The sequence below is a fragment of the Oryctolagus cuniculus genome, chromosome 7 (genome assembly GCF_964237555.1).
Source record: "Oryctolagus cuniculus chromosome 7, mOryCun1.1, whole genome shotgun sequence".
Classification (NCBI taxonomy): Eukaryota; Metazoa; Chordata; class Mammalia; order Lagomorpha; family Leporidae; genus Oryctolagus; species Oryctolagus cuniculus.
In genome coordinates, this window is record NC_091438.1 from 102,005,362 (window position 1) to 102,032,642 (window position 27,281).

A 27,281-nucleotide genomic window follows, 5' to 3' on the forward strand; every position below is an offset into this window, starting at 1 on the left:
CTTTCTCTCTGTCTCTCTCTCTCACTGTCTAACTCTGTCAAAATTAAAATAAAGTAAAATAAAATAAAAAAGGGTGCTTCAGAAAGTTCATGGTTGAAGTCTGATTAGCATGGAGTTGGTCCTCTGTATGTATATAAAGTCATACTAAAAATGAATCATAATGAGGAAGCAGATGGGAGAGGGAGAGAGTGGTGGGATGGGAGCTGAGGGAGGGGGTGGGGGAAAAGAACCACTATGTTCCTAAAGTTGTATCTATGTAAAAATGCATTCATTAAATAAAAAACAAAAAAGAAAGTTCTTGGAAAATGGAATTGAAAGATGTTTATTTTGATGCAAAACATTTTGAAACCCATTCATAGTTTTTTCCATAATGTTCATTTTCCAGGAACTTCTTGAAGACACTCCTATGATTGGATTTAAATTTTTTTGCACCATAATAAACATTTACATTTAATTAGAATTTTTAAAAATATAGTTCAGATTGGTATATCTTGTTCATTTTAGCTCATCCACTGTCAGACCTGAGGGCAGTGACTGCTTCAGTTTCTTTGCCTTCTGTTTGTGTTGACCAGCGTATAAAGGTATCTACTGCGTTGAACTTTAAACTTCACATTATCCTTATTTTTTTTGATTTTTGATAGATGTAGTATCCTTTTGCCTGGCTGTGAACAGAAAGTCCTCGATATTCTCTTATTTCCAAGGCATGGTGATGAGGCCATGAACTGGCACCTTCAGGACCAGTCTTTAGTGTTAGTAAGATGCAGAGGCTTGGAGACCCTGTTTTTTCTCCCTTGAGATCAATACATGTATAGTTTGATTCCATTTTCTAATAGCTTTTTAAGTACCCTCATAGAAAATTGAAGGGTTACTGGATGAAGGTAACTAGCACACTAGAGTACATAGTTTTCTGATATGCTTGTTTGATGAAGTAAATTTAGCTAGGTGATGATAATGACATTGATGATTTTTATTTTGCATTTAAAATATGGTCTTTGAGCATAGATTTTGGTATCTTTGTAGTAGATATTTCTGATTTTATTACCTGTAAAATAAGTGGTCTTGGATTGTTGAATTTATTAATTTCTGGTTCATAAATCTTTTGATAATGAGATTAATAATTTGAACTTGTAATGGAAAATTAACATGTAACTTGAATAGGTGCTTACACTTTTATGTCTGTGTCTATCTATCTTTATTTTTAATGTTCCTGAAGGATTTAAGAAACCGACGAGTAATTATCTAAGAGCCATAAGCACTGTATTTTATTGACCTATGTACCTGGTCTAGCCTCTGGTAGGCTATCAATTTAATTTTTGAATAGGTATTATGGTCATATGCTTTAAAATGCTTAAAAGGTACGGTAGTCCCCTCAAGTCCCTTCTTTACTGTTGGGGATGAAAGTGGATATGACCCCTTAAAATTTACACTAAAATGTGGCCCCTTGAAGTTCCCCAGAAGTGCTTTCTGGGGTGCCACATATGCTACCGGAATTTGGGGTACCATACAATTTCTCCATGTGCTTACTAATAAATCCCCAATATTAGTAAGCCCAAGAGTGTTCTTGCCTAATATTTAGAGAAGAATTCTAAATACCGGCACAGATAAACAAGGCAGCACAGTACGTTTTAAGCTTTTGTTTAGTGAGAAAGATGCATAGGAGAGTGAGAGCTTTATTAAGAGAGAGAGGTGAATAGGGGTTCATACTGAGCACCAGGAACCAGCCACGTGGATGAGCATCTAGGCCAGGGAGCCTAGAGCACATGGCCTGGAGGTGCTGGGCTACAGCCAGGCCCTCCTGGCAAGAAGCCAGGGAAGAAGAGAAGGGGCCGGACACTCTGTGTCCTAGGCTTTTAACCCACTTCCAAAGGGGACTGGTTAATTACCCTGATTGGCTGGTTGGCATCCAGGTGTGGCCAGGTAGGGGGATGAGGTCACACAGGGGTGTGGCAAAGGTATGGGCATGAGGTCACACAGGGGCGTGGGGAAGGTGTGGTCTTCCAGCTCACTAAGCTAATCAATTTTAACCTGTATGCCTGCCTACTTCAGGGATACTTTCAAAGACTTGTCAGTGGATGCCTGAAACCAAAGATAGTATCAAACCCTATTTATACAATTAAAAAAAAAAAAGAAAGAAAAAAAAATTTCCCTTTCTTCCCTGGTTCTCCCTACTTTCCTTGGCATCAAGTGATGTTGGCCCTTCCTTTATGTTCTCATTTTCTTTGCCATTCAGGGCAAAGTACGTCTCTCTCTCTCTCTCTTTCTCTCTCTCTCTCTCTCTCTCTTTTTTCCCTCTTGAAAGAGAAGTAAAGAACAAGAACAATTATTACTACTTCTACTGTTCAGTACAAATGAGGAAATTCAGAAATTTATATTCTTGGTTGTCTATCTGTCTCTACTGTCAAATGTATATCTCTAGCCTAGACTTTTCTTTTGAGTTCCAGATTTTGTATTTATCTCCAGTTGGAAATTTCAAGATACTTCAACATTAAGTTGTCCAACATGGAGTTATTTTTTTCTAGCTCCTCCCCTTGCTCCTGGCTACCCACTCTTTTAAATGACTTAAGGATCCAATAGCTTAATCCCCAGTCATTGGGATCATTCTTTGTCTACTTCCTCCTCCTCCTCTTCCTCATGTACATCTAATTATCAAGTTATTTTGAATCAGTCAGTTCTGTCAGTATTGCCACCACTTTGGGGCCAACTAATTTTATTATCTTTTTCCTGAGTACTGCACCAGATTTGTAGCCATTTCCCTTTTTTGTCACCTTCTAATTCATTCTGTATGTGGTAACAAGAGGATCTTAAGTGTAATTTGTGTCAGGCTACTTCCCTATTGAAAACTCTTGAATGCCTTTCTCACTTAAAAAGAAGTTTGTATTTCTTTCTAGAGTTACAGAGCTCTGCGTGATCCAGATCTTGCCTACTTCTCCAGTTTAATCTTGGACAAATCTCTCCCTTTTTCTGTGTTCTGACCATTCTTGTTTTCTTTCAGTTCCTTGAATATGCCAAGTTCTTTGTGGCCTCTCTACAATGCTTTTCTTCTTGCTTTTTATTTCTCAACTTAGATTTTAGATCTCATTTGAAAAATTATCTCTTTAGAAAGATTCTCCAGACTAAAGTATCAAAAAATTGTGTTTCCCTCTATTATTTTCTAATTTAGCCTTTTATTAGTTTTCTTAACACTTAACACACTGTATTTTTGTCTCCTTTTATTTTACATGATTTTATTTTTCTCTTACATGCCTTGTTGAATTTAAGTTCCATAAGGGAAGGGATTATTTTTAACCGGAGTGTCTAGCACTATGCCTAGCACATGGTGATCCTCTGGAAATATTTATTGAATTAAAATTAATGGATTTATATCTAGGTAAGATGGAAGAGAATAACAGAACCCACAAACTCCTCACCTGACTTTGCATTAAAATACATTAATGATTCTAGAATCAAATAAACTAGATTATGAGAGAAATTTTTAATAATAATAATGTGATGTGATTATATTTAGAAATCATTTCAATGACTGACAGGTGTTTTGCCCTTACAACAAGACAGTATGAAGTAAAACTCCTACTGATTATGGGGTGCAAACATGTAATTAAAGAGAAAAGTAGTAAATATTTTAAGCTTACAGGCTATAACATCTGTTACATAAGAACAGCCATAAACAGTTCGCAGATGATCAGCATGTGGCTGTATTCCAATAAAACTTTATTTATGTTATGGGTTGACCCCTGATTTAGAGGAGGAGAAAGTTTCTAATGTGGCGAACAGATGGCAGGAATGACTTTGTGCCTTACATCAAACCTGCTCCCTCTTTTTCCCTTCATTTATTGGCATCATTGGGACTCATAAAAGTGAAAAAAATAAAGCTATTTTTAGTCCTTTATTTCAAGTAGAGATGTTAACACCAAAGAAACATGTGGACAAGAAAGCTTGTTATATAATTCAGAGCTAGACTAACCTGGGGGACAGTTATTGAGGCAAAATAAGAGGCCCAAGTAAAAAGGCCTTTGCATAGAACACAATACTTTTTAAATTGTCATGAGCATCGAAGAAATTTTGTTTTTTTGACAAGCGTAGTTAGACAGTGAGAAAGAGAGAGACAGAGAGAAAGGTCTTCCTTCCGTTGGTTCACCCCCCAAATGGCCACTGCAGCTGGCACGCTGCACCAATCCAAAGCCAGGAGCCAGCTGCTTCCTCCTGGTCTCCCATGCGGTACAGGGGCCAAGCACTTGGGCTATCCTCCACTGCCTTCCTGGGTCACAGCAGAGAGCTGGACTGGAAGAGGAGCAACCGGGACAGAATCCGGCGCCCCAACCGGTACTAGAACCTGGGGTGCCGGTGCCACAGGCAGAGGATTAGCCAAGTGAGCCGCAGTGCCGGCCTGAAGAAATTTTTTATATAGTTCTAGCAATCTTACCTACCCCTATTTTCTCTTACCTTTTATTTTTTAACAGTGTTATTGAGATATAATTTATACATCGTAAATTAATTATTTATGATAATATTAAATATTTTAATTAAGATTTACCAATTAATTGATAAAATTAAACTATTTAAGGTACAAAATTTGACAGTTTTAAAATATATTCACAGTCATACAACTATCAGTGCAATCAGTTTGAGAGTACAGTTGACCCTCCTCCTTATCTATGGATTGAAAATAAGTTCTGTCTTTATTGAACATGCAGATACTTCTTTTTTCTTGTCATTATTCCCTAAACAATACAATGTAACAACTATTTGCATAATATTTATATTGTATAAGGTAATTTTTAGGTGATTTGAAGTATTCAAGAGAATGTATGTGCATTACATGCAAATACTGTACCATTTTATATTAGGGACTTGAGCTTCATGGATTTCAGTACTGCAAGGGCTGCTGGAATCCATCCCTCACAGATACCAAAGGGTGACTGTATTTTCATTATCCCCCAAAGAACTCCATACACTTTACTTGCACTTCCAGTCCTCCCATTTTCTCCAGCCCTAAACACCAATAATCTATTCTTTACCTCTATAGATTTGCCTATTCTGGACATTTCATATAATTGGAATCACACAATATGTGATCTTTTGTGACTGGCTTCTCTCACTTAGCACAGTGTTTTTAAGATTCAACCATGCTGTAGCATGTATCAGTACTTTTTTTTTTTCCTTTTATGGCTGAATAACAATCCATTGCATGGACATACATTTTATTTATGCATTCATCAATTAATGGACATCTGGGTTGTTCCCACCTTTTGGCTATTATGAATAATACTGCTATAAACATTTGTATATAAGTTTTTGTGTGGCTGTGTTTTCATTCTTTTGGGTATATACCTATAGCTGGGTCATAAGGTGTTGGGGTCTTAAGCCTGAGGCTGACCCCTGACCAGCAGGGGACAGTGCAGACACTCCCCGACAAGGCAAATGGGAGAGAGAGGTAAGGTCTACGGGTCAAACAGACCGCAAGCACCCGTGAATTCTGTCGAAGCAGGAACTACTTTATTGAGGAAGTGTACAGGCTTATAAAGCTTACAAAAGACATGTGCAGAAGGGAAGCCAATCAGCAAAAAGGTCATGCAGGTGTGGGTGGACGCACAGGGGCATCTTAAGCAAAGTATAGGGATCTTGCACTGTCCACGTTTCCAGAACTAAATCGGACCTATCCTTGCTGGTGGTCTGATCTTACGTAGCTTAACCGAAGCAGCCGCAGACATGACCCTCGAACATCCGCCAGGCGCCATATTGTGATGGAGGTTTTAGGCAATGCCCAACAATAAGGTAACTCTGTGGTTAACCTTTTGAGGAATTGCCAAACCATTTTCTAAAATGGCTGCACTATTTTAGTTTCTCAACAAAGTGTGTGAGAGTTCCAATTTATCTTTCTTGCCAAGATGTGTTATTGTCTGTCTTTTAGGTTATACCCTTCATAGTGGTATAAAGTTGTAACTCAACTGTATTTATTTATTTAAGAGAGAGACAGTGACAGAGAGCTCCCATTTTCCTAGTTTCCCCGCCAGATGGCTTCCAAGCTGGTAGTGGTGGGGTGCTGAAGCTGGAGCTGGAAACTCAGTCCAAGCCTCCCATGTAGGGGACAAGTACCCAACTACTTGAATCACAACTACAGCCTTCCAGGGTCTGCTTTAGCAGGAGGCTGGAGCCAGGGATCAAATGTAGGCACTCTGATGTGGAATATGGGTGACTTACATCAGTGTTTTAACTGCTAGGCCAAAACATTGGCTCCTTAATGTGTTTTTTTCCCCCCTTATTGTTCATTATTTTGAGTATCTTTTTGTGTTTTTTTAAATTTCTTTTTTTTTTTTTTTTGTATATCTTCTTTGGAAAAATGGCTTTTCAGATCCCTTCTCATTTATAAATTGGGTTATCTTTTTGTTATTGAGTTGTAAGAGTTCTTTAGATATAAGACTTAGGAAATAAAGGATTTGCAAAATAGTTTCTTCCAGACTGTCTTTTCACTTTTGTTGTGGTGTCCTTGCAGAACAAAACATTTGAATTTTTTTGAAGATTTATTTTATTTATTTAAAAGGCTGAGTAATACAGAAAGAAAGAGACAATGAGAGTAGGAGAAAGGGAGAGAGAGAGAGATCTTTCATCTGCTGGTTCACTCCCCAAATAGCTACAACAGCTCAGTCTGGGCCAGACTGGAGCAGGATCCCAGAACTCCAACCAAGTTTACATGGGTGGCAGAAACCCAAGTACTTGGGCCATCCTCTACTGCCTCTCACATTAGCAAGGCATTGGATCAGATGCAGAGCAGCTGGACATGAATTGGCACTCAAATATGGGATGGCGGCATGCTCTAACATTTCAATTTTGATAAAATCAAATTTGCTGTTTCTTACATTTCTATGCTTTTGGTGTCATAGCTAAGAAACCATTGCCTAATGCATGATCATGAAGATTTATTCCTTTATTTCTTTCTAGTTTTAATTCTTATATTTGAGCTTTTATCTGTTTTGAATTAATGTTTGTATATGCTGTAATTAATCCATTGATATGTCTCTTCTTATGCCTCTGCATACTGTATTGACTACTGTAAGTATTGAAATTGGGAAATGTAAGTCTTCCAACTTTGTTCTTGCTCTTCATGATTGTTTTGGACATTCTGGGTCTCTTGAATTTTAATATGAATTTTAGGATCAGTATGTCAGTTAATTTCTACAAAAATGCTAGTTTGCATTTTCATGGAGATTGCTGTGAATTTTTAGAGCAATTTGGGAACTATTATCATTTTTACAGTATTTAATCTGATCCATGAACTTGGGCTGTCTTTTATTTAGATATTTTTAAATTCTTTCAATAATGTTTTTTACAGTTTTCAGAATACAAGTTTTATACCATTGTGTTTTCTTTGATTTCTATGCAACAACTCTTCACTCTCTCAGTTGTGTGATTCTCTTTGTTTTGTCTGAAGCATTAAAATAAAGTTGCATGGCAAAGTGCTATAAAGATGAGCTTGTCCTCTAAGGTTCAGAATTTAAAGGAGTTTTTGCTATTCATCCTCTTGAATCAATTGAGAAGAAACTGAGGACAGTCTGCTGGTCATTTTCCTGTACTAGTCCTGGATAAATCTTCATTCCAGGATAGATAAGCAGACAGGAAAAAGTCTATTTGGGGATTTGTGAAAAATATTTATTGTAAGAGAAGGAACATAACTACCAAAGATAGTTATGAAGATAACGACTAAGAATAGTACAGAAAATAGAAGGAAAGTTCAGGAAATAATTGCTCTATTTTTTTTTCAGTGACTTGTAAAAGAAATTTGCTTCTCTAAAACTGTGATGTGTGATGATGTGAAGAAAATAGGCCTAAATAAAAGTTTATAGAATTTTTTTAAGTGTAGTTACTTCATTTAAAAGATCCAAATTAAATGCACTGTCTTCACAATATAGAAAAATCTATGAGTGATATAGAAAATGCGTTTGAAAGCAACACTGTAAAGGAAAAATGAAAAGAATGAAGAACAAATTTTAAATATAGAGTATTCTATAAATTTTATTTTATGGATAATATATATTTCTAGAGACTAAGAGCAAGTGGATCAGAGAAAATATCCAAAGACATAGAGGAAGAAGTTTTCTTTATCTAAAATTCAATATTATTCCAAAGATAGAGCTCATAATGTGTTCTGGGAAAAATTTAAAAAAGGAGATTATCAATAGTTGATATTTTAAAATTACTGACATGGGTGGGGCTGGTGCTGTGGTGCAATGGGCTAAAGCCCCTGCCTGCAGTGCCAGCATCCTTTATGGGCGTCCTGGCTGTTCCTCATCCTATCCAGCTCCCTGCTAATGCACCTGGGAAAGCAGTGGAAGATGTCTTAAGTCTTTGGGCCTCTGCACCCACATGGGAGACCCGGAAGAAGCTCCTGGTTCTTGGCTTCAGATCAGCTCGCTCTGGCTGTTGTGGCCATTTGGAAAGTGAACCAATGGATGTAAGACCTCTGTAACTCTTTCAAATAAATAAAATTAATCTTTAAAAAAGTAAATAAAATTAATGAAAAATCCTACATACATAGAAGTAAAAAACACAGATTACTACTGAACAAAATGTTTTTTAAAGATTTATTTTTTATTTGAAAGAGTTACACAGAGAAAGGAGAGAGAGAGAGAGAGAGAGAGATCGAGAGATCGAGAGATCTTGCATCTACTGGTTCACTCCCCAGTTGGCCACAATAGCCAGAGCTGTGTCCATCTGAAGCCAGGAGCTAGGAGCTTCTGGGTCTCCCACATGGGTGCAGGGGCCCAAGGACTCGGGCCATCTTCTACTGCCTTCCCAGGCTACAGCAGAGAGCTTGATTGGAAGTAGAGCAGCTGGGACTTGAACCGGTGCCCATATGAGATGCTGGCACTGCAGGCGGAGGCTTTACCCGCTAAGCCACAATGCCAGCCCCATACTGAACAAATTAATATCAATTTGACCTCTGATCTCTCTGATGTTAGAACATACATGCTACAGCATCTTCTAACTGTAGAATTCATTATAGCCAGGAATTCATTTGTGAAAGCAATAGTAACATTCTAGAATTTGCGAAGTCTCTGAAATAGATTAAGCTTCATAATACTAACCCTGAAAAATGTTATTCAAAGAACTATCTCAGACCATAAGAAATGAATTCATGTATTTATTTTTAAAGATTTATTTATTTAAAAAGAAGAGTTAGAGATCTTCCATCCACTGGATTCGCTTCCCAAATGACCACAAATGCTGGAGCTGGGCAAATCTGAAGCCAGGAGCCAGGAGCTTCTGCATCTCCTGCATGGGTGCAGCCACCTAAGGACCTGGGCCATCCTCCACTGCTTTCTCAGGCACATTAGTAGGGAGCTGGATTGGACATGGAGCACCCATGTGGGATGACAGCACCACAAGCAGCAGCTTTATCCATTACACCACAGTGCTGGCCTCAAAAAATGCATTTAAATCATTTTGTGAAGAAAGGAAACATTGAGAGAAGGGCTAATAATGAGCACTGAATCAGTTAAATATACCAGAAATAAATCTAATATCTATAATGAGACATATTCTAAAAGTTTGTGGAAAATATAAACTACAAAAAAAAAATTTGCATGGATTAAAAAAAAATTTAATCTAATTTACTTGAAAGGTGTATACACACACACACACACGGAGATCCTATCTTTTATGTGAAGTTTTAATCTTTACTGCTACAGTTGAGCTTTACTAATATGAGTTTTTCAGCCTATTTAGTTGGTATTTTGTGCTTTATAATTTTTTGTTGTAGGAAGCATTCCATATTTACTTTGTATGGTGTTTAGCAGCATGTCTGGCTCTACCATCTAGTTGCTATTAATATTCCTACTCCCTGGATTTGACAAACAGAAATGTTCCAAACTTTGCCTAATATCTATTGGGGGCAAAATTATCTCACCTGGACAAACCACTAATTCTGGGTAGTGGAGAATATGCAGTCCTATACTCAAATTCTTACTATGAATTCCAGTGGCAAGAGATAGTCTTCTTCACAGGCTTAAATACCTTTTAAAAATGCAGAAAATGACTGTGGCAGGTAAAAAATTTTAGAAGTAATTTTCTGCCCAGGTATCAGACTGATTGGATTTGAGTAATATACTCTCCCTGGGTCAAAGTACTTGAGATAGGAGATTTGCTAATAAAGGAAAAAAGTAGGATGCATGGGACCAAAAATAATAACTATGACATTTATTGGAAAGGAAGAAAAGGACTTTTGCAGACATACTGAAGGAGAATGGTAAGAAATGAAATTTTTTTCTTGGGTCAAGTGTAGAGAAAAGTATATAAATGGCAAGATTATTGCTGATAAACTTGAATTTGAAGCAAAGATTATTTTAAAAAACACTGAGTAGAATTATAATTTGATAGAAGATATAGTCATTAGTGGTTTTTTATATCTTTATGCACTAACAATGTCAAAGAATAGAAAGCAGAGCTGTATAAATATTGAGAAAAATTTACAAAGTTGAATAGGATTTCTGCTCCTCATAGTGGTGGACTAGATAATTAAGACCAGTTTTCATAGCAAATGAGAATAAGATACCCTGTTTGAAGGGCTTTGGAGAGCTGATGGGGTAGAATGGAATTCTTGGGCCAACATCTGGTAGAAAATGGAAGTCCAAAGATACGAGCCTAGCGTTTTTAGTTACTTTTCTTTAATGGCTTTTGCAAATTCAATAGAAACACAGTGCCGTTTGGATTGGGAACTTGAGGAGCTGCTCCTGAGGAATAGGGCAAACTGAAGGTAAATCAGCTCTGGCACAGAGTAAAGCATAGCTTTGAATCATTTATGAGACCCAGAAGAACATGTCAGCCCCAGATTAGGTAATCCCAGCATTCAGTACCCTCAGTCACATGTTAGAAGCTAATGAAAATCTCACAGTATTTCTTAGGCTTCAAATTGTTTAATTTAAAACATATCCAGAATGTAATTAAAGGTGACCAGCATTATGAGGAAACTAGACAACATGCATGAGACTCAGAAACAATGAAAGAGCCTTTGGGGACTCCATTTATTGTAATTATTATTAGGAGCTATAAATAGCAATGTTTACTATATTTGAAGAATATAAGCTTGGTTGAATATTTTGGTTAAGAATTGTAAACTATTGCAATTATAGATGTGAAAAAGAACCAAATAGAAATTCTCAAATGACAAAATTTAATAACTGAAATTAAGAACCAAATAAATGGTTTTAGCAGCAATTTAAACTCTGCAAAAGATGGAATTCATGAGATAGGAGATATGTCATAAGAAAATATCCACTGTATAATGAAAAATGGAAAAGTAAAGGAATTTTTAAAAAATAGAGTAAGAGACTTTTTATATTAATTAAACCCCAGGAAAGAAGAGGAAATGGGGGTAAATAATATTTGGAAAGAGAATTGGTAAGGATTTCCTAAAATTCACGACATATCCAATAATTTTAAAAATTCAATCCAAGTAGAATAAGAAATGAAATCCATATCATTTAAGAGTGATAAGGCTGAAAATTAAAATCTTAAAAGCAGCCCCCAAATTATATTATTTTCTAAGGAGTGGTGGAAAAACCTATCATTGACTTTTCAACAACAAAAGGTCTCCTCAAACCACACAGAATGTTTAAGAAAATACCTGCCAAGTAAAAATTGTATATTCAATGCACTTTCCTTTAAAATTAAAAGTTGAATAGATATTTACAAACAAAAGTCTAAGAATTTTAGAAAGGGTGAAGGATGTGTTTTGAGTAGAAAGAAAATGATTCTGATAGAAGGTAAGAGATTTAGGAAGAAATAAATAAAAGCAAAAATAATAAAGGAGTATCAATTCAATAAGGGTACTTGGAAAATAGAATGAAAGATAAGTTTATTTTGGTATAAAAATCTTGAAATGTATATGGAAGGTCATAAAATGTTCATGGTAAATGCATATTATGAAAAAACTATGCATGGGTTTCAATATTTTCTTCACTAAAATAAACCTTTTAATTCTATTTTTCAACAAACTTTTGAAGTTTAAAGCAAAAGCAAAAATTTATGGGACTAGGTACCAGTAACATTAAGTCTGGATAAAGGAAATGATTTTAGTATTCTAAAGCCATTGCATTGCTCTCAATAAGGATAGCAGACCACTGAATGTTAGACTTATATGTTGTAAACTCTAAGGTATCATGTCTAATAGAAATACAGTGTAAGCCATACATGTAATTGTTAATTCACTAGTAACCATATACAGAAGAAAAAAGTGAGTGGAAATAGCTTTAATAATACATATTATTTAATATATCTAAAATTTCATTTTAGCATTAAGATCAATGTTAAATATTGAGATATTTTGTTTTTGTTTTCCAAACGAAACAAAACAAAAGTTTTCAAAATCATAGCACATCTCAGTTTGAACTAAATAACTTTCAAATACTCAAAAACCATGTTGGATAGTGCAGCTTTAGTATAACTACTAGAAGAATGGTAACATAAAAAATGTATATCCTCCATCCATATGAAAAATGGTGTGGAGTAACAAAAATACTCTAGAATAAAGTAAGAAAGATGAGGAAAAGAAATAGAGAACCCATAGGACAAATAGAAAACAAAAGCAGGGTGATGAATTTAAACCGTTATATTAGTAGGTATAATACATGAAACTAGGTTGAATGCTTCATTTAAAAGATTTTGGGAGCCCGTGCTGTGGCATAGTGGGTGGGGCCCGCGTCTGCAGTGCCGGCATCCCATATGAGCACCGGTTTGAGACCCGGCTGCTCTGCTTCTGATCCAGCTCTCTGCTATGGCCTGGGAAACCAGTGGAGGATGGCCCAGATCCTTGGACCCCTGCATCCACATGGGAGCCCTGGAGGAGTTCCTGGCTCCTGGCTTCAGAGTGGCGCAGCTCCGGCCTTTGCACCCAGTTTGGGAGTGAATCAGCAGATGGAAGACCTCTCTCTGTCTCTCTCCCTCTCTCTCTTTCTTTCTGCTTCTCCTTTTCTCTCTGTATAACTCTTTCAAAATAAATAAATAAATCTTTTTTAAAAAAGATATTTTGTTAATTTGTAAAAAACACATACAATTGGAGACATTTTCTAAAACAATGTAGAAAACTTGAAAATAAGATGATTGAAAGTACATCCCATGCAAATACTAATAAAAATGGATATAATTGTATTAATATACATATTTTCAAAAATTTTATTATTAAATTTATTTGCAAAAATGAATATAAAAATGAATTAGAATATGTAAGTATTATTATATGGATGCCTCCTAAAATCCACTAAAAGAAAGCAACAAATAGACCAAACAAGGATATGTAAATGTGCTATAATTATTAGACGGTGAATACATAAAGGAAACTGGGTCCAGATGGTTTTACAAGTGTAATCTAAACATTAAGGAAAATATAATACCAAGAGTTTTCCAAATGTTTTTTTTTAGCAGGCAGAGTGGATAGAGAGAGAGAGACAGAGAGAAAGGTCTTCCTTCTGCCGTTGGTTCACCCCCCAATGGCTGCCACGGCTGGCGCGCTGCAGCCAGTGCACCGTGCTGATCCAAAGGCAGGAGCCAGGTGCTTCTCCTGGTCTCCCATGAGGTGCAGGGCCCAAACACTTGGGCCATCCTCCACTGCCTTCCCGGGCCACAGCAGAGAGCTGGCCTGGAAGAGGGGCAACCAGGACAGACTCTGGCGCCCCGACCGGGACTAGAACCCGGTGTGCTGGTGCCGCTAGGTGGAGGATTAGCCTATTGAGCCGCGGCGCCGGCGAGTTTTCCAAATATTTTACCAAGTTATCGAAACATTTGAGCTCGCAACTCTTGCCTAAGGTGATGATCATTATATTTGAATGATCAGGATTCTGTAATAATTGATATCATTAAGGTTGGTTGCTGTGTGGTTTTTCCATATTCCTACACTCTCAAAATGCTTATTGACAGTCTAATGAATATCAGTGGCAATTTGTGAGGCATTTGGTTTACATAGATGAAGGAAATATGTATCTGGTCATCCTGAGATTCACATCTGATGAAGGAGGTGCATGTTTGCCTATTAACGTACAAGTACAGTTCAATGAAAAGTGCTGCAGTAAGTAGATAGGACTAGATGGCTTTGGGAGCAGAGTAGAGGGACATTTATGTGATTGCTTAGGAAAGGCCAAGAACTGCTTCACCTATGAGGTGACGGTTGGAGCTGAACTGTGAGAGGTATTAATACATCAGGCAGATGGAGAAGGAACATTTAGGAAGAGTTAATAAAATGTGTAAAGGCAAGAGAACCTGGTTGTTAGAGAATTTATGGTATGTAGTTTAGATGAGAAAATGAGAAAGAAAATGGCAGGTAAGGGTTTATGATCAAAACCCTTTTTGATCTTTAACATGATATAAAAGGAGCATTTCTAATTTCTTAAGTGAAACTATAACATAGTCAGGTTTTTTTATTAAAATTATTCCAGTATATCTTTAGAGAGCTGATTAAAATGGAGCAATATTGGAGGCAGGGAGTCAACCAGAAGTTTGTTGCTATAGATATTTAGATAAGATTATAAGAACTTAAATTTGTAAGGAAGTATTAAAAGTGATAGCCTAAAATTAGGCATTGGTTTTGGCATAGTTGATTTTGAGTTTTTGTTTCTGGTAGTAATTTGTAAAGAAATTTGTTTACTTTTAAAGGTTATTTTTTTTTTATTTGAAAGGTAACAGAAAGAAAGAGAGCAAGAGAATGACAGATCTTTCATCTGTTGACTCCCCAAATGGTTGTAATGGCTGAGGCTGGTCTGAGCTGAAGTCAGGAGCCAGGAACTCCTTCTGGTCTCCCATGTGGGTGGCAGGGGTTCACACAGTTAGGCCATCATCTGTTGTCTTCCCAGGCATATTAGCAGGAAGCTGGATCGCAGAGCAGTCAAGAATTGAACTGTCACTTTGATAGGGGATGCTGGTGTCATATGTGGTAGCTTAACCTGGTGCACCACAACACTGACCCCTTGTTTACCTTTTAATGTTACATTTTGGTCTTACTAAATTGTCATAGACTAATTGCAAAAATGGGAATTTTAGTTCAATATTTGAAAAGGAGGAGGAAGACAGCTTTATTCTAATCTATCAAAATGAAAAATTGTACTTATTTTGATTTTTTTCTTACACTGTATTATGCTGAAGGCTTTGAATGAAACTGTTTATTAGAATGATCTACAGATGGTTCCTAATCTGCTACTAGTGGGTGGCTGGTTACAGATGTTCTAAAGCATTTCATTTAGTGTGTGAACTGACTATATCACTCAGTAGTAGAAAACTTTTGCTTTACTGAGTTCTTTTTCTTTCCCCAGAAACCTTTTATTTAAGGAATACAAACTTTGTACATTTCATAATTAGAGCATTAGGAACATGGTGATTCTTCCCACCATACCCTCCCTCCCACCCGCACTCCTAGCCCTCTTCCTCCTCCCTCTCTTAGTCCCATTCTTGTTTTCCACTAAGATCTATTTTCAGTTAACTTTATACACATGTGATTAACTCTATGTTAAGTAAAGAGTTCAACAAATAGTATCAAATGAAAAAAAACTTCCTCAGCAGTCAAGACAAGAGCTGTTCAGAGTCATTGCTTCTCAAAGTGTCAATTTCACTTCTATAGATTACATTTTAAGTGCTCTATTAGTTATCACAGGTCAGGGAGAACATATGATATCTGTCCTTTGGAGACTGGCTTATTCCCTCCATTTCAATTGTTTTGAAAAGCTTGAGAAGTATTGGAGTTAGTTCTTTAAATATCTGGTAGAATTCAGCAGTGAAGCCATCCGTTTCTGGGATTTTCTTTGTTGGATGGCTCTTTATTGCTGATTTAATTTCGATCTTGCTTATTGGTCTTTTTAGGTTTTGTATGCTTTCATGGCTCAATTTAGGAAGGTTGTATGTGTCCAGGAATCTATCCATTTTTTCTAGGTTTCCTGATTTGTTGGCATACAGATCTTTGTAGTAATTTTTGATGATTCTTTTTATTTCTGTGGTATCTCTTCTTACACTTTCTTTTTAATCTCTAATTTCATTAATTTGGGTCTTCTCTTTTTTAAAAATTTTTTTTAGTTAGTTGGGCTAATGGTGTGTCAATTCTGTTTTTTCATAAAAGCCAGATCTTTGTTTTGCTGATATTTTGTTTTCTTTTTACAATTTTGTTTGTTTCTTTTCTAATTGTAACTATTTCTTTAATCCTACTAGTTTTTGGTTTATTTTGCTGTTGTTTCTCTAGGTCCTTGAGATGCAGTGATAGCTCATTTATTTCATGCCTTTACAATTTCTTGATGTAGGCATCAATTGCTATAAACTTTCTCTTAACAATGCTTTTGCTGATTCCCCTAAGTTTTGATATGTTGTATTCTTGTCTTCATTTGTTTCCATTAATTGTTTGATTTCTTTTTTTATTTCTTCTATGACCCACTGTTCATTCAGGACCGTGTTGTTCAGTCTCCATGTATTTGCATATGTTCTAGAGATTCCTGAGTTGCTGATTTCCAGTTTCATTCCTTTGTGGTCTGAGAAGATGCATGGTATGATTTTGACTTTTTTGAATTTGCTGAGATTTGCTTTGTGGCCTAGAATATGGTCTGTACTAGAGAAAATTCCATGCACTGCTGAGAAGAATGTGTATTCTTCAAGTGTAGGATGAAAAGTTCTGTAGATATCTGTTAGGTCCATTTGGTCTATAGTGTCAATTACATCTGTTGTTTTCTTCCTAATTTTCTGTCTGGTTGACGCTGAATGTGGGGTACTGAAGTCCCACATTACTATTGTATTGGAGTCTATGTCTCCCTTTAGATGCATTAACATTTCTTTTAAATAGTCAGGTGCCCTGTAATTAGGTGCATATACATTTATAATAGTTACGTCTTTATGCTGAATTGATTTCTTGATCATTACACAGTGCCCTTCTTTGTCTCTTTTAACAGTTTTTTGTGTTGAAGTCTATTTTGTCTGATATTAGGATGGCTACACCAGCTCTTTTTTGTTAGCATGGAATATCTTTTTCCATTCTTTCACTTTCAGTCTGCATGTGTCTTTGTTGGTGAGATGTGTTTCTTGTAGGCAGCAAATAGATGGGTTTTCTTTTTCAATCCGTTCAGCCAGTCTGTGTCTTTTAACTGGAGAGTTGAGGCTATTTACACTCAAGGTGACTGTTGATTAGAAATGACTGTCTCTGCCATTTTTCCATAAATGTTTCTATTGTTTACTTTGGATTTCCTTTTTACTTTTACTGATACATTTTTTGCTTTCATCTTCTTTTCATACTGATGATCATATTTCTGTGTGTAGCACATCCTTAAGCATCTTTTGTTAGGCTGGATTTGTGACAAATTCTTTCAATTTCCATTTGATATAGAAGGTCTTTATTTCACGTTCATTGATAAATGAGTGCTTTACAGGGTACAGTATTCTGAGTTGGTAGGTTTTTTTTTTTTTTTTTTTTTTTTTCTCTTTAGACTTGGAATGTATCTCATCATTGTCTCCTAGCCTGTAAGGCTTTTGATGAGAAGTCAGCTGTGAGTCTAATTGGAGATCCTCTGAAAGTAAGATGGTGTTTCTCTCATGCACATTTTAGAATCTTTTCTTTATGTTTCACTGTGGAGAGTTTTACTGCCAATGTGTTTTTGTGAATATCTTTTCTGGTCATGTCTGTTAGGAGTTATATTTGCTTTCTGTACTTAGACGTCCCTTTTTTTGCTCCAAATTAGTGAACTTTTCTGTAATTATTTCACTAAAAGTGCCTTCTAATCCGTTCTCTCTTTCCACACTTTTGGGAACTCCTAAGGCTCATATGTTAGGTTGTTTGATAGTATCCTATAGATCTGTAACACTGTTTTTTAGCTTTCTAATTTCTTCTTCTTCTTCTTCTTCTTCTTCTTTTTTTTTTTTTTTTGGTCTGACTAAAATTTTCAGAGATCTGCCTTCTAACTCAGATATTCTTTATTCTGTTTCACAAAGTCTGTTGTTAAGCCTTTCAACCATGTTTTTTAAATTTGTTCTATTGAATTCTTTTTACCAGTATTTCATTTTGATTTCTCTTTAAGATCTCAACTTCATGGGAGTAATTTTCTGTCATGTCATGTATAGATTTTATTAGTTCATGGATTTGCTTCTAATTAGTTCTAGTAATCCTACAATCAATTTTTTGAATTCCATTTCTAGAGTTTCGGTAGTCCTTTCTTCTTCACATTCTAGTATTGAAGTGTTGTGTTCTTTTGGGAGCATCATGTTATCTCCTTTATTCTTTTTTCTTGAATTGCTGCATTTATTATTAGGTATTTTTGAAGATACTTGTTGGTTTCTTTGTTGTTTTGTTTTGTTTGGTGGCTTTTATCTTTGGACTATGCTTCTGTGGCCTAGTGGAGTGTCTTGTTTTTCACTGAATACCCCCAGGCGTGTGCTGGGTGTGGCTAGGGAGCTTTGCTCAGTGCTCCAGGGTAACGGGAGTGTCCGAGGCAACACCCAGGTTGGGCATGGTAAATCTCTCTCTCTTTTTTTTAGTCAGAGGAAAGGTTTGTTCTGCTCTGTTGGTGTAGTCTCATGCTTACTTCCTCTCCTCAAAGGAGACCAGTGCCTGGGCATCAGCCCCAATGGGTACAGTATTTATCTGTGTTTCCACAAGAACCACACAAGGGATCTGTGCAGTCCTCCATATAAGCATGGATCCTGCAACAATGACCCTCACCAGGGAGTCAGGGAGCTCTGAGCATGTGTAGCCGCCTACAGTGTCTGCTCTCTCTCAGTCACACCCCATACCCTCCCATGCTGCTACAGTGTTTTCAAGTCCCAGCACACAAGCCTCCCACAGTCAAGAGCACCCAGCCCTCTAGCAAGTCCTCAGCCAGACTCAGGTGTCTCTGCTTAGCTGATTGCTGAGCTCGTACTCACGAACTGGTGCAGTTGTTACATATGCCCAAAATGGCACCCACCTTCTCTTGGCTTGTTTTAGGACACTAATGCAGGGTGGTTGTATACTCCCTGTTTTTCTCCTCTAGGTTGGCTGTTACACTATCCCCCACAGGGTTCCAAGCCAGACTAATGCCAGGCTCTTCTGCAGCTTTATTGCCAGTGGCTTGGGCTGCTGCAGTCTGGTCTCACTTCACTCTCCAAAGCTGATTGCTGAAGCTCTTAGCTGCTGGGGTCCTGAGTTGTGGGTGTCCACACCCTCCACGTAGGTCCACAGTGTCCTTCTGATTTGCGTGGATTTTCCTCTGCAGTTTTCTCCCTAACTCTTTCCTGATACTGCCCTCTCTCTGCTGTTTTTAAAACTAGACTAGAGCAGTAAGCTCCCTCCCCATTCTGCCATCTTTGATCTTACTTTACTGAGTGCAAAAAATTAAACTGATAGTACTAGCCTTAAAACCTTTGGGGGGGGCAGGTATAGAAAAATTGCAGACATAGAGGTGTTTGGTTTTTTTTCTTTTTAGAGTTGTGTTTCTTTAGTGTCTTTTTGGGATAAATAAGATATACATACCGATAGTTTCAACTTGGGAATAGATGGATATCACTTTACCAACTTTGTATATAAAAATATCTTCATTGAAAAATGTCTTTTTCATAGCATATTCCATATTAGCTAAAAATCAACAATGTTGTTTTAAAAAAAATTTTTTTTTAATTTAGAAAGAGACAAAGAGAGCTCTCAAGAATTGGTTCCTTCCCAAATGCCTTCAGGGGCTGGGGCTGGGCCTAAGTGCTGGGGATATAATCCAGGTCTCCCACATGAGTGACAGGAATCCAATTACTTAAATCCTTGCTGCTGCCTTCTATGCTTTGGCAAGAAACTGGAGTCAGGAGCTGGAGCCAAGAACTGAACCCATCCCAACTGCTCAGCTAATTACTCACTTCAACAATACTCTTCTAAAATAAAAAATCTGTTTTTTATTTACCTTTCTGTTTTTATTCCTACTTGTGTAATTTTGTTAATGTTATATATTGGAATTTTTAGGAGATAGCTGGTTCACTAAAGGACTTGAAATTTGGGGAGGATTGAAATTTGTCTTTTTAGGAAGTAGCTTATGCCAATTGCTAGGAAAAGAGTTGCAGATTGGTGCCTCCTTACATGGGGCACCAAAATGTTAGGAAAAGAGTCGCAGAATAGAGAGGAGGCAGTGCATGAATTTACAGCCAGACCAAATTTATTCAGAGAAAATAAATCTGCAGAGTTGGATGATCAACTGCCTGCATGTACAAGATGGAGCATGTGGCAGAAGGCCCTGACCCCCAGGTGCTGGTCCTTTTTAAGGAGGGCTAGGGCTAGGGGTGGGGCTAGGGAGCAGCAGCAGTGGAGGGGAATTCCAGGAACTGGGCGGGAGCCTTGGGAACCTGGAAAATAATGCAGGGTGTGGTATGAAGGCAGTCTGGTGTGAGACCCTATTGAGTTTCAAGGGCAAGGAATACATTCCAAATTTTATCTCCTTTGGACAATGAGGGAGAATGGCTAAGTCTTATGTCTTTGTTCCATCACCAATAATTTGGCCATTTTTGAGACTCACTTAAATATTATAAGAAAAACATTTTTAGGAGTTGTTTTTTAACTTCCTATGATTAGCAATGTGTGTTATAGTGGTGTCTTATCTCAACAAAGAAGAATTCTAAGGTATAAAATATAAGTCCCATAGAAGCAGGAGGTGTCATTTCCCAAGTCACTCATGAAATTTCAGCATGTGTGTCAAGCTTAGCAATTGGAATAAATCATAGAGACGTTTCTTAGAAAACGTAGTTAGGTATATTGCATCCTGCTGTGATCTCTTAATAATGTTTAGTTAATCTTATTTGTCAGAATTGTTGATGTGTTGACTTCTGTAAAATTACTAATATCTGGAAAATAGTGTACACAAAGTTTACTTATTAACTTTATTTTCAGATATAACTATTGATTTGCCTTTTTTCAAAGATTATTTGTTTGAAAGGTAGAGTTACAGAGAGAAAGAGACAGAGACCTTCTATCTGCTGATTTACTCCCCAAATGGCCACAATGACTGGGGCTGGGCCACGCTGAAGCCAGGACAGGCGCTTCTAGGTCTCCCATATGGGTGTGGGACGAAGCACTTGGGGTATCCTCCGCTCCTTCCCAAGGCACTTTAGGAGGGAACTAGATTGGAAGTGGCCAGGACTCGAACTGGTGACCAAATGGGATGCTGCAGACCATGGTTTAAACTTGCTGTGCCACAGTGTCAGCCTGATTTGCTTTCTTTCATAACCAAGAGATTTTTCAGTTGTGTGTCTTGGGGTATACTTTTGAAATTAATTAGTCATTTTATAATATCAACTTTAGGGTATAATCCAAATTCCATAAACAAGGATTCAAGTCATGTTTGTTTTTCTAATCTTTCCAATTTAATTATTATTTTTTGCAAGCTTTTTACTCCTACTAGTCATAACAGTTTTCTCCCCAGTTTGTTTCCCAAATATAAACTGTTCTTGCACTTGAATGCGTTTTTCTTTTTCTTTTCTTCTCTTTTTAACCTAGACCCTAGTTAGAGTTGCTTTTGTTTGCCTTTACGATTTATGGCACTGGGGGCCATTTATATTTAATTCTGCACAGGCAAAATTAGGAGCTCTGCCTTTTGTTCTGTTGTCATACTATATCCCCATCTATTCTAATAAAAAATAATAGTCATTTTCATGTTTTTCTCTAACAGAAGACTTGTGATCAACTTGACAACTAGTATTGGGTCTTAATGATTTCTACCCCTATTGAAGAATAGGTGTATAAATTATTTTCTAAGTGAGCAAAGAATAATATGCTAGAAAAATTAGTCACAAATGGAATCTGAAATCATTTTGGAAAAGAAATTTTCAAGAGCAAAATTGATATTCTTTTCTTTCCAGGGCAGAAAGCAAGTTGGGTACATTGTTCTTAGAAACCTCAGCATCCTTTGACTTTCAGTTTTCTATGTAAGCTTTATTAATTTGTAGTCACATTATTTTTGCTTAAAATCTGTCAGTGAAATTTCTGAAGGAACTTAAACCACTTTTAAGTAAAATTTCATGTGTTTTTATACATTCTAATTTAATTTTTTGTTTTTATTTTAGGAAATACTCCTTTACATCTTGCTGTGATGTTAGGAAACAAAGGTTAGTAAATAATGTCTTCTTTATGTTTAACTTCACTCATGTACAAGCATAATCAGCTTAAACATGTTAAGATCAATTTTGTCTTTTGAGTGTTTAAAAATTAGCCTTATTATATGATGCTGATCAAACAGGATTCAATATATTAAAATTAATAAAGATTATTTCATTTTCCATAGCCCTTTTTAAGAAGTTAGAAGAAATGCTGTATATTGTGTTTTTTGAAACCATATTTTTCCCCTTGATTGTTTTATCAAGCTGATATTTATAATTTCAGAAAACTCTTCCATATATTAAGGTTTAATAATTATTGTGTACTTTTAATATTAAAACAGTTATATAAGATTTTTAATATGGAATATTTTATATCTGAACTCACAAGTCAAGCCTTTTTTTAAAAAAGATTTATTTATTTATTTATTTGGAAATCAGAGTTACACAGAGAGAGAAGGAGAGGCAGAGAGAGAGAGGTCTTCCATCTGCTGGTTCACTCCCCAATCAGCCACAACAGCCAGAGCTGCACCAATCCGAAGCCAGGAGCCAGGAGCCAGGAGCTTTGGGTGCAGGGGCCCAAAGACTTGGCCCATCTTCTACTCTTTCCCAGGCCATTGCAGAGAGCTGGATCAGAAGTGGAGCAGTCAGGACTCGAACTGGTGGTGCACACATGGGATGCTGGCACTGCATGCGGTGGCTTTACCTGCTTGCCACAGCACCAGTCCCAAGTCAAACCTTTTTTTTTTGTTTTTTTTTTTTTTTTTTTGACAGGCAGAGTTAGACAGAGAGAAAGGTCTTCCTTCCACTGGCTCACCCCACAAATGGCCGCTACGGCTGGCCGTGCTGAGCTGATCAGAAGCGAGGAGCCAGGTGCCTCGTCCCGGTCTCCCATGCAGGTGCAGGGCCCAAGCACTTGGGCCATCCTCCACTGCCCTCCCAGACCACAGCAAAGAGCTGGACTGGAAGAGGAGCAACGGGGACAGAATCCGGTGCCCCAACCGGGACCAGAACCCGGGGCTCCGGCACCCCAACCGGGATCAGAATCCGGGGCGCTGGCCCCGAAGGCGGAGGATTAGCCTAGTGAGCCGCGGGGCCGGCCAAGTCAAGCCTTTTGTAATGGTAGATAGTTGTAAAATCTTGGTCTTGTTTATTCATTTAATTAAAAAAAACACGCATAGGCAACTGATTTTAAACAAATCGATTTTTGTAGATTATTCCTAAATGTAATACAATTTTGGTTGTCTGAATTCCCAGTTATTCTGAAAAGTAGATTTCAGATAGCTGATTTGCAACTCTTCGAGTACTAAATTTTTAAATTTTAAATCTGCTTGATAAAAATCTTTCCAAAATATATACTCTTATACTCTTTTTTTTTAAAGATTGATTTTTAAATTTATTTGAAAGGCAGAGTTACAGAGAGAGGAGGATAGACAGAGAGATCTTCTATCTGCTGGCCCACTCCCCAAAATGGGCCCCATTGGCCAGAGCTAGGCCAGGCCAAAAACAGAAGCCCAGAGCTTTCTCTGGGTCTCCCACCTGAATACAGGGGCCTAAGAACTTGGGCCATCCTCCGCTGTTTTCCCAGGCACATTAGCAGGGAGCTGGAAGGAAAATGGAGCAGCCAGGTCTTAAACAAGAGCCCATATGGGATGCTGTCATTTCAGGTGGAGGCTTAACTTGCTATGCCACAATGCCTACCCCTCATGTACTTTATGTTAAACAGGCTAGTGCATTTCTGTTAACTTAACTCTTTCCTTCCCTTCCCTTCTTCCTCTTTCTTTTTCTCCCTCTCCCTCCCCCCTCTCTCTTTCTTTCTTTCTCTCTTTCTTTCTTTCCTTCCCTTCCTTCCTTCCTTCCTTCCTTCCTTCCTTCCTTCCTTCCTCCTTTTCTCCCTTAATCCCTTTTCCCTCTTTCTTTCCCTCCCTCCCTTCCTTCCTCCTCCTCTCCTCCCCTCTCCCCTCCCCTCTCTTCCCCTCTCCTCTCCTCCCCTCTCCCCTCCCCTCCTCTCCTCCCCTCTCCCCTCCCCTCTCTTCCCCTCTCCTCTCCTCTCCTCTCCCCTCCTCTCCTCCCCTCTCCCCTCCCCTCTCTTCCCCTCTCCTCTCCTCTCCCCTCCTCTCCTCCCCTCTCCCCTCCCCTCTCTTCCCCTCTCCTCTCCTCTCCTCTCCCCTCCTCTCCTCCCCTCTCCCCTCCCCTCTTCTCCTCTCCTCTCCTCTCCTCTCCTCTCCTCTCCCCTCCCCTCCCCTCCTCTCTCTTCTCCTCTCCTCTCCTCTCCTCTCCTCTCCTCTCCTCTCCCCTCCCCTCCCCTCCCCTCCCTTCTCCTCTCCTCTCCCCTCCCCTCCCCTCCCCTCCCTTCTCCTTTCCTCTCCTCTTCTCTCCTCTCCTCTCCTCTCCCCTCCTCTCCCCTCCCCTCCCCTCCCTTCTCCTCTCCCCTCCCCTCCCTTCTCCTCTCCCCTCCCCTCCCCTCCCTTCTCCTCTCCTCTCCTCTTCTCTCCTCTCCTCTCCCCTCCTCTCCCCTCCCCTCCCCTCCCTTCTCCTCTCCTCTCCCCTCCTCTCCCCTCCCCTCCCCCCTCCCCTCCCCTCTCTTCTCCTCTCCTCTCCTCTCCTCTCCCTTCCCCTCCCCTCCCTTCTCCTCTCCTCTCCTCTCCCCTCCCCTCCCCTCCTCTCCTCCCCCCTCCCCTCCCCTCTCTTCTCCTCTCCTCTCCTCTCCTCTCCTCTCCTCTCCTCTCCCCTCCCCTCCCCTCCCTTCTCCTCTCCCCTCCCCTCCCCTCCCCTCCCTTCTCCTCTCCTCCCCTCTCCCCTCCTCTCCCCTCCCCTCCTCTCCTCCCCTCTCCCCTCCTCTTCTCCCCTCTCCTCTCCTCTCCTCCCCTCTCCCCTCCCCTCCCCTCCCCTCTCGTCTCCTCTCCTTTCACCTCCTCTCTCCTCCCCTCTCCCCTCCCCTCTCCTTTCCTCTCCTCTCCTCTCCTTTCTTTCTCTCTCTATCTCTTTCTCTCTTTCTTCCTTTTTCTCTATTTCTTCTTTTCTTTCTCTCTCTTTCTTATTTTTCTTTTTCTTTCGTATTCAAGCCTCCTTTACCAGAATAGTTGTCTTTCTTTTTTCCTTAAGATTTATTTGCTTATTTTTGAAGTGCAAAGTTACTGAGAATGAGAGAGATAGAGATGTACAGAGATCTTCCATCCTCTGGTTCACTCCCCAAATGGCTTCAACCAGCAGCACTGGGCCAGGGTGAAAGCAGGTGCCAGTATCTCCATCAAGGTCTCCCATGTGAATGGGCCCAAGCACTTGGGCCACCTTCTACTGCTTTCCCAGGTGCATTAGCAAGGAGCTAGATCCAAAGTGGAACAGCCAGGACTCAAACCGGAACCCCTATGGGATGTTGGCATTGCAAGAGGTGGCTTAACCTGCTATGTCACAATGCCAGCCCCTCTGTTAATGTTTCTTTCCAATGATTTAGAAATATCACTATGTACAACTCTTATTGTATATAGTGTAACAGAGTTGTCAGTTTAAACATTTGATCTGAATGTGTGATGACCCAGGGATGTTACTTAAACTTGTTTTGTTATTCTGCTGTTTCAGTTTTTAAGTTTACACGCTTGAGTGACACATTTGCTCTGCAGGATACTTTGGTTTATATTTTAATTTTGTGTGACTAGTGACTCCAATCTTTATAGTTATGATTTTTTTTACTCTTACAAGGTATAGACTTAATTTAGAGATTCTCAGAAAAGAGGAATTCATTAAGAGACTTCATATTGTAGAAACTTAAGAAATAATGACAACCAGCTCAGGAAGAGCAGAAATCCAAGATATTAGGCAGATAAGTTTTTTTCCTACTTACCTATTAGTTGTCTTTTATGGTGTGTCTACTATCCTGTACATATTGTCCTTTTCTTTGTTGTCTTTTTCTGTTTGCTAAAGGTGAATATGACCTAAAATAACTCTTCTGATTCCATAAGTCTGACTTTCTTGTTTTAGTGTTCACCATCAATTGGCTCAGTTTCTTTCCTCTTCTCCTTTTCTTTCTCCTTCTCTTCTTCCTTCTTCTTTCTTCTTCTTTTTTTTTTAAGATTTATTTATTATTTTAAAGCAGTGTGACAGTGACAGAGAAAAGGAGAGACAGAGAAATCTTCCATCCACTGATTCATTTCCTAAATGACCAAAACAGCCAGGGCTGGGCCAAGTTAAGCCAGGAGTCTAGAACTCCATTCTGGTCTCCCGTATAGGGACCAAGAGCATTAACAAGAAACTGGATTAGAAATTTAGAGTAGCCAGGACTGGAACCAGCATTCTGATATGGGATTCAGGCTTCCCAAATGGTGGCTTAACCTACTGTGTCACAGTCTCCTCATTCAGTTTCTTAAGTTTCCAAATTTCTAAACAAAGTGATTTATTGGCCCAGTTCATCTCTAAGAAAGCCACAAGTGTGAAGTGTTGGTAAGCCCACGAATTATATGATTTTGACAGATATTTGCCTCTGTGAAATTAACTTTGGCTAAGCTGATTTGGGGGTGAGAATTTGGGGTTGTAAAGGACTCAGGAATGCAGAGAAAGTATGCTTAATTCAGCAGGAAGATGGGCAGGAAAGGCCATATACATCTCTAGTAAATCTACCTTATGCTTGGGTCTACTTTTTCGCCTACTAGTTGAGATGACTGTGTCCCATATTGGAGTATGTTAGTTTGATTTCTGGCTGTGTTCCCAATTCCAGCTTCTTGAATTGCAGACCGTGGAGGGCAAGTGGTGGTGATGCAAGCAAGTGATTTCCTGCCCACTGATATGAGAGACCAAGAGTGTGATCCTGGCCCTGGCCTTAGCTGTTACAGACATCTGGGGACTGATCCCATTGTGAAAGCTCCCTTTCTGTCTATATCTCCTTCTCTGTCTCTCTGCCTCTCAAAAACAAAAACAAACAAACAAAAAACACAAACTTTTTTTTTTCATTTTTTTCAAAGAATACTGAATCAAAACTTTAGAAAATAATTAAAACATGATGATTATTTACAATGTGCTGGGCATCTTTCCTACTACTATATTTATATTTCTTCATTTAATCATTACAGTTACCATGTGAAGAAAATGCCATTTTTATTCTTCATTTAATGGGCCAAAAACATTACACTAGGAGATTATACAATTTACCCAGAGTAAAGTAGCACAGTTTTGACTTCATTTTGGAGTGTCTGGTTCCAGAACCTAGGTTTGTAGTGCATTACCTCACCACCTTTTCATGG

At 38.4% G+C, this 27,281-nt stretch overlaps 1 protein-coding gene across 12 annotated transcripts in view; it reads left to right on the top strand.

Annotated features, from left to right (window-relative positions):
- The window catches only part of ANKRD13C (ankyrin repeat domain 13C), a 132,208-nt gene that overhangs the window by 12,529 nt on the left and 92,398 nt on the right, over positions 1-27,281 (top strand). For all 12 annotated transcript variants that reach the window (XR_007924037.2, XR_011390665.1, XM_002715925.5 and 9 more), the window contains exon 2: positions 22,018-22,059. Coding sequence is in view for 10 of the 12 variants with exons in the window: in XM_002715925.5 (XP_002715971.2) it covers positions 22,018-22,059 (42 nt within the window). In the remaining 2 variants the exon portion in view is untranslated. The remainder of the gene's footprint in view (positions 1-22,017; positions 22,060-27,281) is intronic.